Source organism: Vulpes vulpes, chromosome 11 (assembly GCF_048418805.1).
Source record: "Vulpes vulpes isolate BD-2025 chromosome 11, VulVul3, whole genome shotgun sequence".
Classification (NCBI taxonomy): Eukaryota; Metazoa; Chordata; class Mammalia; order Carnivora; family Canidae; genus Vulpes; species Vulpes vulpes.
In genome coordinates, this window is record NC_132790.1 from 36,861,746 (window position 1) to 36,874,958 (window position 13,213).

General features: G+C 38.3%; 1 protein-coding gene across 1 annotated transcript in view; it reads left to right on the plus strand.

Annotated features, from left to right (window-relative positions):
* CCDC81 (coiled-coil domain containing 81) overlaps positions 1–13,213 on the plus strand; it is a 44,211-nt gene that overhangs the window by 13,452 nt on the left and 17,546 nt on the right. Inside the window, exons 5-10 of the mRNA XM_026015228.2 lie at positions 1,373–1,629; positions 4,365–4,444; positions 6,642–6,763; positions 9,513–9,633; positions 12,415–12,508; positions 12,934–13,080. Of these exons, the coding sequence (XP_025871013.2) occupies positions 1,373–1,629; positions 4,365–4,444; positions 6,642–6,763; positions 9,513–9,633; positions 12,415–12,508; positions 12,934–13,080 (821 nt within the window). The remainder of the gene's footprint in view (positions 1–1,372; positions 1,630–4,364; positions 4,445–6,641; positions 6,764–9,512; positions 9,634–12,414; positions 12,509–12,933; positions 13,081–13,213) is intronic.

Here is a 13,213-nt window from a genome sequence, read left to right on the forward strand (position 1 = left end):
AAAACAAAACAACAACACAACAATAAAACCCTATCTTATCAGAAGTAGAAGAGAAAGGAAGTCATCAAAGAAGACCAAGAAAGAGGAAATTGGAGAACCAAGAATAGTGCTATGGATACAAGAGCAAAGAGAGGGCATGGTCAACAGAAGTTACAGAAGATCATGAGAGTAAGAGTTGCAATACATTCATTGGCTTGTCCATCATGAGATGATAGTATCCTTACTGAGATACATCGGCTGAAAGACAGATGGAAGAGAGACATTAGATGAATGGGAGGGGACAATCTGGAGGCGGGTAATATAGCATTCTCTTTTAAGAAATTTACAAAAAATAAAGTGGATAGAGGTGGTATAGAATCACCATTAAATCATGCAGAAGACTATGGGCTGATATAGGGAAGCTTGTGTCCTGTAGAGATATTAATCCTTATCAGCCAGCACTATTGGACACTTGAAAAGCTATAAATTAAAGCTTGCTGAATGAATGTTTAGAATATTCTCCTTTTTTTTTTTTTTAAAAAAAGATTCTATTTATTTATTCATGAGAGACAGAGAGGGAGGCAGAGACATAGGCAGACGGAAAAGCAGGCTCCTCATAGGAAGTCCCATGCAGGACTCGATTCCAGAACCCCAGGATCACACCCTGAGCCAAAGACAGATGCTCAACCGCTGAGCCACCCACGCATCCCAGAATGTTCTTCTTTCTATCCTATTCCTCTATTAATGGATCTTGTTTACTGCCTCTTTTTGGATTTATCATTTTGATCATCTTTGTTATTTATCCCCTTTTCTGACTGGTGGTCTGTTGTAGTGGAATAGATTCTGCTTATTTTTATGCTAGATATAACCATATTCCTTCGCAATATCATTTATGGACTCATTAGGGAGGAAAAGCAAGTTATCCAGTCTGAGACCCTCTAATAAAACACACTTTCATTTGAAGGTAACTTCTACTACAGATGACTATCTTTTCAAATCACTTGACATTTATAGATATTTATAAACATTTAAAAACGGTGTAATAACTGGAGAAGATAGGCAAATATTTCTACAGTATGTCCTGAGAGATAAGGGGGCTGAAAACTTCAGAAAACTCTGATGAAGAGATGGAGTTAGTTATTACTGTGTCTCCGAGAGAAAATGAAAGTTTGTCTGGAGTACTGCTTAGAAAGCTAATTGTTCTTATTTTGAGCAAAAATATACTTTTAGGGAAAATTGTGCTAATTAGTGTCTGTTAATAGGGTACAGCTAAGGGCTTCATGTGGACAATTCTATTTTTGAGTAGTGAGAATCATAATTATTTGTGAGTATATATGATATGTCCTTGTAATTTCCACTTCTTTCCCCCCCACCTTGTCTTTTTCCCCTCTAGGTGATATCCCGGTTGTTCCACTTAATTTTGTCATGATATCCCTGGAGGGTCCATTTAGCAGGGATACAGTGGAAGGATGTGTGAAGGAGACGTTGCTTTTTTTATCACGATCCATTTCCATCAAACAAAATGTGGAATTTACTTTCAAAGGAATTGGGGTCCTTGTGATTAGAGGCAACAAAGTGAAGATGAGATTTTATAAGGACTTCCTTTGTACGATGGATGGAACTGGGGCATTGGCAAAAGCTCTAGCAAATGTAAATTAACGTTTTCCTTCTCTAAACCCCTCTCCCAAGTATAGCTTTGAATTACTGTGTGTCATTATTGAGAGAAATTCAGGTTGAGGTGCACCTGGGTGGCTTAGTCGGTTAAGCAACTGACTTTTAGTTTCAACTCAAGTCATGGGATACTAATCTACTGGGCTTCGTGCTCAACAGGGAGTCCGTTTGAGATTCTTTCTCTCTCTCCCTCTGCCCTTCCTCCTGCTCACATGCACGCGTGCTCTCTCTCTCTCAAATAAGTCAATCTTTAAAAAAGAAAAAGAAAATTTCACATTGACATATTTTAAATGGCTCTTACCCCAAGTGCAAAGAAGTACTTGTTTATAGATGATTTACTCTTTGACCAAAAGGTTAGAAGGGCAAAGAAACTATAAACTAAATTTTGAATTAATGCCAACTGAAAAATATAAATAGTAATAGAAACTCATAATTCTGAATATTTTATGGTACCTCATAGTTTAAAAATTCCTCCACATATATTATTTCATTTGAGTTTCAAAACAATTGTAAAACTGGTATTATTATCATCCTGATTTTATAAATGAGAAAAATGGGGGCTCAGCTTATGTGGGAAGCCTGAAGTCAGGGTGCTAATAAGTGGTAGAATCAGACTCTCTAAATGCTCTTTTTTGTTATAGTATTTTACTTAAAATTTTTTTCAATGATTTTATTAGAAATAGAGTGCATGCACACACACACACACAAGTGGGGGCGGGGAATGAGGGGCTGGGGGTGGGCAAAGGGAGAGGGACCTGGAGATCATGACCTGAGCTGAAGGCAGATGCTCAACCCACTGAGCCACCCAGGCACCCTGGTTGTAGTATTTAATGTAATAATTTAATGTAGTATTTAAAGCCTACAATAAATCGAGTCATGGAAATGTGTCTTTAGCTTTTAATTTGCCATATTGTGGAACAGATTTCATAACTGACCCCATCATTGTTAACTATTCAGTAGCTGGTAAGGTGGACATAGCAGAGTTTAAGGAGGTGGTGAAACAGTCAATCAACAGAACTAACTGGATGCTTTGTGTGCCCTACGTACATTCTTGGCAACGACAAAGTTGATATAAGCTAATTAGATTATCATAGAATGTTGTATAATCCAAGTCCCATAGAGCAAAAGCCAAAGCCTGAGTTTTAACCAAAAGTATATAAATTGCGCATACTGAGGCTTTGGTGTTTTTTCCATGATCTGGCTTCATGCAGGAGAGGAACCAACCCTGTGTGTGTGTGTGTGTGTGTGTGTGTGTGTGTGTGTGTGTGAAGTAGACACACACAAGGGTAGACACCCTCTCTTTTTTTCCATTAAAAACACATTGGAAGCAAAGCCAAAACACTGGCCCATCTCTAATCTTCAGGGAGTCTATGAAACTTTGTAGCTTTAATAATGTGTTTAGAAGAGAGGACAGCATTTTAATTGGCCTGCTGTACTCTAAGACATAACTTTTTAGGACCGTTTTCCAGAAGTCTTCCTGAGAGAGATTCTATGAAGAAAGGATCTGGAGGCCAAAGCAGACGGCAAACTGCTACATGTATCACCCTCGTGGACAGAGGAACAAAGCACATAGGCATATTAAAAGGTCTCAGAAGTCGGGCTGGAAAGAAGCCACTTTAACTGAATCATGAATCATGGAACTTTAGTTTAATCCTATATTGATAACATCTATAAAACACATTTTGGAAAATTGCTGTAAAGTGGTGAGAGTGATTGTTTTCCCCTCAGATGTCCCATAACTTAAACCTCAGGGCTGTCTTGCAGAATGGTTCTCTTGGGAAGCTGTGGGTTTATTTCACTGATGCTGCTTTTGCTGGAAACATATTTAAAATCTCTTTTTAGAAATTCCCTTTAAGGGGATCCCTGGGTGGCTCGGTGGTTCGGCGCCTGCCTTTGGCCCAGGGCGCGATCCTGGAGTCTTGGGATCGAATCCCAGGTCGGGCTCCCGGCATGGAGCCTGCTTCTCCCTCTGCCTGTGTCTCTGCCTCTCTCTCTCTTTCTCTCTTTCTCTCTGTCTATCATGAATAAATAAATAAAATCTTTAAAAAAAAAAAGAAATTCCCTTTAACATCTTTTGTAAACCATATCGTTAATGCCAAAATAATTTTGTATATTCTCCTACACTAGGATGTCATGTGATTATTGTATAATGTAATAATAATTATAATAGCTATTTGTTGAATGCTTATTATGTGCGAGCCACTTATATATAGTACCTCATAAAAATCCTATGAATTAGATCTTATTGTTATCCCCATTTACCCAGGGTCTAAGGCTACATAACTGTTAACAGTATGGGGATGTAAACATGAATCCACCTGACTTCAGGTCCTGCTCTTAACCACCCAATTTCAGAATTATTTGGGTCAAGAGTGAAATTAGCCTCATTTTCCTGATAGTTTCTATAAGTTGGCTCTCCTCTTAAAGATGTATAAAAGGAAGCCATAAACTCCAAATGCAATTTCCACAGAGGAGATGGTTTGAGAAAAGGCAGCATCGGTGGAATTGGTATGGGACTACCCAGGGTGATAAATGAGATAATTCCCCATTGGATTTTAAGCTCTAGACTTTAAGCACTCAAAAAAAGAAACCAAACAACAATAGAGTTCCATGGTAACCTTGCATTTGAGATAGCCTGAAATGTGACTTGTCTGTGTCCTGGACCATCACCCCAGGTGTAACCCTTGTAACCCTTCTCTGTCTCTGTCCTCCAGAGGCCTGATACTGTGGACTCTGTGTTGTCTAGCAGAGAGATCTTAGGGAAGCGACCCAACAGTGTGCTTGCATTTCCAAGGTCAGTGCTTTGCTCCACAGAATCCTTGTTTATTTATTAATGTGATTGGGCCATGTTTCTCACCTTTTCTAGCTCATGCTTCTTTTAATGCGCTCTCTCTCTCTCTCTCTCTCATGCTCCAGCAAAGAAGGATTTAATGCATACTTTCCGTAGCTAAGTTAGAAAACAATGGGCAGTTAGACTATTCCTTTTTTATCTCATTTTTTTCCCCTGATGATTTAACAATTCTATACATCACTTGGTGCTCATCATGATAAATGTACTCTTAATCCCCTTTACCTATTTCACCATCTTCCCATTCACCTCCCCTCTGGAAACCACCAGTTTATTCTCCATATTTAAGAGTCTGCTTTTTTGCTTGTCTCTTACTTTATTTGCTTGTTTGTGGAACTCATAAGTTCCACATATGAGTGAAGTGATATGGTATTTGTCTTTCTCTCTCTGACTTATTTTATTTAGCATTGTACCTCCTAGGTCCATCTACACTATTCATTTTTAAAAATACTCTTAGTTCCATGGAAATTCTGATACTATCACCCATCAACTTTAGTCCCTGCAATATTAGTACAATTCTCTTCACCTGCTAAACTTCCTTTTACCTTTCGTCACTTCCTCTGACCTAGCTTCCTCTTTCTGCGGTCTAGCCTATCTCCTGTCTATACTGATTTTTACCACTCAAATGGTTTGAGAGACAGATAGAATAAAGGAGTGCGGTGGGTGTTACTAGTGGCTGCTGCTGACAATGATTATTATAATGATAATGATAATAATAGTTGTCATCTATGAACACTTACCACTGTAGATGTCAGATACTGTTAAGCACTTTCTCAATATTATTGTACTTAATCTTCAGTACAACTGTTTGAGATATGTATTATAATTTTATCCATTTTATAGAGGTACAAAATTAATTGTAATTTTAGTTATTTTTTTTCTTTTAACAAGTGAAACAACATGGTACAATATTAAGAACACTAGAATGGGAGTCAGGAGACTTGGGTTTTATTACTACTTTTATTTCCAGTAAGTGGTCATTCCTCACTTATCGTATGCCCTTAATTATATTCTTAATCTTAATTGCTGTGCCATTAACTACTATGCATTTCAAGTAGAGGAAGTTTGGGGAATAGCAACCAGCTTCCCAGAGGATTATTTTCTCATGGTTTTTGAGTGTGTGACATCCTCCTGTGTTTGTTAGTTGATGTAAGGACTGTATGACATATACCTTAGCAAAATCAGTTTGAGGGCCAGAATATGCATTAGAGATTAGTTAGTCCAGCCTCTTCATCTTGTAGATGAAATAGCCAAATAACTGGCTGGCTAAACCAGAAATAAAACAATGGCTCCTCACTGTTCCGCTGTTCTTTCCATTGCACCATGTTGCTTAACTCATTAAAAATAAGTCAATGGATTAAAATAAGTTTATTTTGATTGTATTTTGGAAGACAAATTTGGCTGCCCCCTTGGACATATTTTGGTTTAAGCATTCCAGGAAGGAAAAAATTGCAGTGAATCAAGAAAAGAGATTGGTAGATTCTCCTGTTGATTAGAGAGCATAGACATGGCTAGGAGGATTCAAATGGTCAAAACAGCTGTAAATGTTTAATTTATGTCAAGTTTGACCACTGAATTTACTGAAAATATCACCTCTCCCCTATTCTCCTCTCCTCTGCTTGCAACTCTAACCAACACTCCATACTTGAGACCACAGAAAATCTACAACTACACACACCAACTGAACAACTCCATTCCCGCATTGTGCCTTTATAAGTCCCTCACTTTTGCCTGTGGGGAAGAATGGAAATGTGGGGAGGAGAAAGAGGCAGGAGAGGAATGGTTATTTCTCGGTACACTGTACTTAGTAGGCTATGGAACTTTGCCTTTAAGTCATCCAACAGCCACTTTTCGCTGCATCACCCCTATGGCATGTGGTTATAGAACTAGAAAAGAGAGAAAGCTTAGATCCCATGAATAATCTATGTAACAGCTGCTTTTGAGCCCCACTTATTGAGGAGGAAGGTCTTGGTCAGCTCCTAGACAACCTCAAAGAGAGCCTCAGCAAGTCAAAGCACTTGCCCCCTTTAGGGAAATCAGCTTGCTTCAGAATCAGAGAGCTCCTGGGTTGCCTCTCAGGATTGAAAGTTCACACAGTCACCTATTCAGGTCCAATGCAGTAAATATCATGGCTTATTTCTAGGATTGATCTCAAGGAGGTGGAGAATAAACCACATATGGAGACCATTGTAGAAGAAGGTAGAAAGAATAGGCAAAGGAAGTACAAATTAAAAGACCAGCCAGACAAAGAAGAAGGCATCAGAGGTAAACCAATTATTCTGAGTATAATCTGTCATGCTTTACTGCTTATGAGTCCAGCCATATTGCTTAATAACTTCTATGCCCAAAATAAATAAAATTAGATTCATGAATAATCACTGTATTTTTCTTTCTAACAAATATCTTCATGTTGGCAAATCAAACTTAAAAACAAATGAAAAGAAAACAAATGGAAAAGAAAACAAAAAACAAATATCCTCTATTCTTGGAATCTTATATCTCATCCTGACCACTTTCTGACTGTCAAGCTTTTAGACTACAATCTCTTTGCTGGTTCCCCATTACTCAAAGAGGTCAGAATTCAGATGCCTACATGGTCCAGGCAGGTAATGTAACTGCATGAAGAGGGCTTGATGTAACATGATAAGGTGACATATTAGCATAAATGACAATTTTTTATGGAAAATGGAGAACAGTACTTTTACATCTTTGATATTTGGCATAATAGAAGATAGCTGGATTTTTTTTTAAAATGTATTTATGATAGTCACAGAGAGAGAGAGAGAGAGAGAGAGAGAGAGAGAGAGAGGCAGAGACATAGGCAGAGGGAGAAGCAGGCTCCATGCACCGGGAGCCCAACATGGGATTCGATCCCAGGTCTCCAGGATCGCGCCGTGGGCCAAAGGCAGGCGCCAAACCGCTGAGCCACCCAGGGATCCCTGGATTTTTAGATCTGTGTATTCACTTACTCTGTTATGACATATTGTCTTGGTCAAAGCATATGAAGAAAATCCTAGGACCTTAAAGACGTTTTGAAAGGGTCCTAGGGATTCTTAGGGGTTGCCATACTACCCCACTGAAGACTTCCTCTAGGAGGTTGTTGCTTTGTGAGCAACATACTAATTGCCATTGAAGCAAAAAATGCTTATTGGGCCAAACAAAACATATCAGTGAGTAAACATTGGTTTGTGGATATTGGTTTTGCAACATGTGGCCTATAGGATTACATGTAAACTTTTAGCTTAATATTCACATGTTTTTGTGTCTTTAGCCTCATCTGTCTTTGTTCCCTATAGACTCCTTCTCTGAGCAAAATTGTCTGTTCATATTCTTCTTACATGTCTTGCCCTTCCCTACCTTCGTGCTTTCGTTCACTCTTTTTCTCCTGCCTATAATGTCCTTCCTTTTCTTAGTCTATCCCAATTCTATTCTCCTCTCAGCATCCTTTTTACATCTCATTCCTCCATGAATACTTCCTTCATCACTGACTCTGAAGTATCTCCTCTCTTCTCTGACCACTGCAGACCCTTAAAGATGGCACCATCATTTGGGATTTATTTTTTTCTTTTTTTAAAAAAGATTTTACTTATTGGACAGAGAGAGTGTGCAAGTGTGCCCATGAGCACACAGGTGGAGCAGCAGGCAGAAGCAAGGGAAGAAGCAGGGTCCTTGCTGAGCAGGGATCATGACCTGCCCTGGGATCATGGCCTAAGCTGAAGGTGGATGCTTCACTGACTAAGCCACATAGGTGCCCTATCATTTGGGATTTAGACATTTTATATCATTGTCCTGAGTTGCTATTTATGCAATATATGTAAAGAACTTAGCATTATTGGTATATAATAAGACCTTCACAAATGAGAGCTTTCAGGTTTTTTGTTTATATCTTATTTTTCTCTCCAGCCATAGATCTTCCACAATTTAATGATGGGGTTATATCTAGATTAACCCATTATAATTCAAAACTCTTATATTGATACACCTAACCTCCTGAACATGATAGCTAGCCTATCTTGAATGTGCCATCTAGCCTACATTAGCCTATAATTGGGAAAAATCATCCAACACAAAGCCTATTTTGTAAAGTATTGAATATCTTGGGTAATTTATTGACCACCGAAAGTGAAAGGTTGAATGAGTATAGAATGGCTATAGATGCGTTGCTTGTTTACTCTTGTGATTGTGTAGCTGACTGGCAGCTGGAGCTTGCTGTGCTGCCCAGCATCCTAAGAGAGTATTGCACCACATATTGCTAGTCTGGGAAAAGATCACAATTCAAAATTCAAAATACAGTTTCTACTGAATACATATCACTTTTGCACCAACATAAAGTCAAAAAATCATAAGTCAAACCATTTTAAGGGAACCCTCTGTATAGCTATTGAAAGGTCTTTTTTTTAAAAAAAATTATTATTTATTTATTCATAAGAGACACAGAGAGAGGCAGAGACAGGCAAAGGGAGAAGTAGGCTCCCTCTGGGGAGCCCAAGGCAGGACTCAATCCCAGATCCCAGGATCACGCCCTGAACTGAAGGCAAATGCTCAACTGGTGAGCCACTCAGGCGTTCCAGTTGAAAGCTCTTTAAGGGCAAAGACTTGCCTCTTTGCATTTTCTAGAGTGACCAGCCAGTGCTTTGCACATAATGAGTATACAAAAATATTTGTTTTAACCACAGGAGGGAAAGGGACAATAATTGAAGATAAGAAATGTATCTTATGGGATGCCTGGATGGCTCAGCAGTTGAGCATCTGCCTTTGGCTCAGGGCATGATCCTGGAGTCCCAGGACGGAGTCCTGCATCGGGCTCCCTGCATGGAGCCTGCTTTTCCCTCTGCCTGTGTCTCTGCCTTTCTCTCTCTGTGTCTCTCATGAATAAATAAATAAAATCTTAAAAAAAAAGAAATGTATCTTATATAAAAAATTTTCCAGGTAAAATAATGAGTTTAAAAAATCAGTTAAGTATAAAACCATCCATTTAAAGTTGAGAGGAAACTTGGCTTCATTCATTCTACAGAGATCTTATCCAAGAGACTTCAAGATAAACAAGCTATCTCCCCTCCCAAAACGACAAGCGTCAATTTGCTGAACAAGTTAGAGCAGAATGGGGATGGTGGGAAGATTATGAACCCTGAAAGGTAATACATTGGTATTTTATCTGTTGTATGTTACTAAATGTATTTTTTTTAATTTTTATTTATTTATGATAGTCACAGAGAGAGAGAGAGAGAGAGAGAGAGAGGCAGAGACACAGGCAGAGGGAGAAGCAGGCTCCATGCACCGGGAGCCCGACGTGGGATTCGATCCCGGGTCTCCAGGATCGCGCCCTGGGCCAAAGGCAGGCGCCAAACCGCTGCGCCACCCAGGGATCGCGATGCAGGGAATTTAAATGGGTGTTCATTCATTCATTCCTTCATCCAGTGTTCTTGAGTACATTCTACCTGTTAGATGATTAGGATAATAGATTCAGTTAGGGGTCATAATCTAGTGGGAAAGCTAGAGACAGACATACATAGAGTGATAAATCATGATTCAGTAGGATAAACAGAGGTGGAAACAAAGTAGCACAGAGGAGAGAGCATCTAAATCTCTTGTGGATTTGCAAAACTTCTCTTGTTGTTTTCTGAGTGCTTGGGCACAATATGACACAGTTTCATATTTAGATCAAATTGGAAAGCAATTTTGCTAAACATGGTTGGCACTCAATAAGCATTCTTCAGATGAATGAATGTGTTACAATTCGTCACGCTCCTGTCTTCTAACAATACTATGTTAAAAGATTTCTATTTTCCTTTTTTCTCTTTGAGTAGGATGCTTTTTAAGACTTCAAATCAGTCAATTATATTCAGGTATTTATTGAGCATCTACTATGTACCTTGCACTGCGCTGTCAACTTTGAATTTATTAATGTGTTGTAATGTATCAGCTATCATATGTGTGATTTATGTACTTTCTGGGATACTAAGACCATGTTCAAAACCCTAGGCACACTTGTTTTGAATAATCTCACTGTTATGAAAGAGAATTGAGAATTAAATGTTTTGTACTGTGGAATTTAGTTCAATGCAACAGACACTGAGCACTACTGTGTGCCAGGTGTTTTAGACACAGAGCTATATGACACAAAGACATATAAACCCACTTTCATGAAAGAGTCTTTTAGGGAGACTGATGTAAAAGAAGTAATATATATGACAAAGACAACAAAACAATGTACAGAAGCTGCAAAGAGGAGAGAATAATTGTTAGGCATTATTAGTGAAGGCTTCCTATTGATGTTGATGAAATAATGGTTTTTGTGCTGATTATTAAATTAATACATGTTTATCACAGAAATTTTGAAAAAATGAGAAAAGCAGGAGATAGAAAAAAATCACTCATAACCTCATAAATAGAGGAAACTTTCTGTTAACATTATGGTGTATATTCCTCATTTTAATGTACATACAATATATACATATTTTTATACTTGAAACACATACATACATTTTAAGTACAAGTAAGATCATATCATAAGAAGCTTTCTTATACTCACAATAAATGATAAACATTTCCCCATGGCTTTAAAGATCCCAGGACATGAACAAATAATTGCACATCCTTTCATTGATTAAACCTTTTGTTTAACCAATCTCCTTTTGGTTTTCTTTTTGTTGTTGTTGTTTTTTAAAGATTTTATTTATTTATTCATGAGAGACACAGAGAGAGAGTGAGAGAGGCAGAGACACAGGCAGAGGGAGAAGCAGGTTCCATGCTGGGAGCTTGACATGGGACTCGATCCTGGGACTCCAGGATCATGCCCCGGGCCGAAGGCAGGCGCTAAACCCTCTGAGCCACTCAGGGATTCCCCCCAATCTCCTTTTGGATATTTATATTAAGATGATTTTTAGTTTTAAAATATTATAAACAATACCATGATAATATACCTACACATAAGTGCACACATCAGAGTATCTATAGTATAAAAACTTAAAATTTTTGAGATAAAAGATGAGCTTATTTTTCATGCCTTTGGTACATGTTATCAATTATTCTTAGGAAGGTTATATCAAATTACCTTCCCAGTAGTGAGAATATGAGGGATTGCTACCTTCTCCATAGTTTTGTTAATACTAGACATTTTACCCTCCAACAGATTCCCATTCTTGCCCAGGGTAAAAGCCAGAGTCCTTGCCATGGCCTACAAGATCCTGATTTCTGATCTCTCTCCTACTTTTTGTCCATGATCTCATCTCCCTCTGGCCACGCTGAGCACAGACACACTCCCACATCAGGGACTTTGCACGTATTTACTCCATTCACTCTGCCTGGAGTGCTTTTTCCATCAAATATCTGATTATTATTTTTCTCTCATTTCCTTCAGGTATCTACTCAAATGTTATCTTCTTGGTGGAACTTCCCTGGGCATTCTATTTATGGTTTAAAACTCCATCCCTCCAGCACTGCAGGGCATTTATTACCATCATTACTCATACTACTGAATTCATTCATTTATCTTATCAGCTGGCTGTCAGTTGCCATCAGAATGTTAATTCCATTAGAAATAGGATTCCTTTTTCTTTCTTTTTTTGTATGTTTTGTTCTTCATTGCATCTCCTATGCCTAAAACAATGTACACAGTAAGCACAATATATTTCATAGGATAAATAAATTTTATCCCCATTTCACAGAATTGGTAACTGAGACTGCAGGACGACCCAACTTGCTTAATGGCAGTCAGCTTGTAAGCAAAAAAGCTGGGATTCATACCCAAGTTTGTTTGATACAAAGCATGGGTTCTTAACCTCTATATGTATAGATCCTCTGAAAAACCACACTAAGATATTTTTCTTCCTCTTATATTTATATTTGCCTCTAAAATTATCATTGCTCATGTCAGGCTGTTTTAAATGTTAATTAATGTTGCAGTGTTTTTATAGCTTATCATCTCCAGGTTGTTTGAAAAATGACAGTGAAATGAAGTCTAAACTTTCTCCAGCCCCCGTTTGCCAGGATCATAACAAGGCAGGACAGGTACAGTGGCTTCAAACAAACAAAATCCAATCAGAATCTTCCTTTGACTTCTGTTTCTCAATAAGAGTTATGGGGATTGCTCTTTTTTCAATGTATGGATATGGCTCAAGTACTCAGGACCCAAAATTGGATGATAATAAGTCTATCTACTAGTTAAAGTCTGCTACAGTTAACAGAAGTGGGGTTGGGATATCTTTCTTATTTTCAGTTGCTATAAATACCTCTGAACAAATGAGAGTTCAGTAAATCCTCTTGAATATTTGTGGGACCCAATCTGCAAATCTGATTTTGCTAATTGTCATCAATACATCCTTTTCTAAAGTATGTTGCTTGACATGCTTAGCCTTTGGAGTGCTTGTGAAGAGATTGTGAAGGTAAAGAAGTAAAAGGCAAAAAGTAATTTGTCTTTAAACTTGGTATTGTAGGAAATGTGTTATGTGTGTTTGCAACGTGCACAGCGCAATTCCCCATTGTACTATAGTGAGGAGAGGAAGAGGAGAGAGATAGAAGATGAGCGGCTCATTCAGCAGTATCAAATGCTGAAGGATCAAGAGGCTCTCCTAAAACACCAGGTAGTTCAATACCTCTTTTAAAGAGTGCTTAATATGGGACAGTAGCACATGAATATAAAGTTCCATTTAAAATCTTCCATCAGGGCACCTGGGTGGCTCGGTTGGTTGAATGTCTGACTTTTGATCTCAGCTT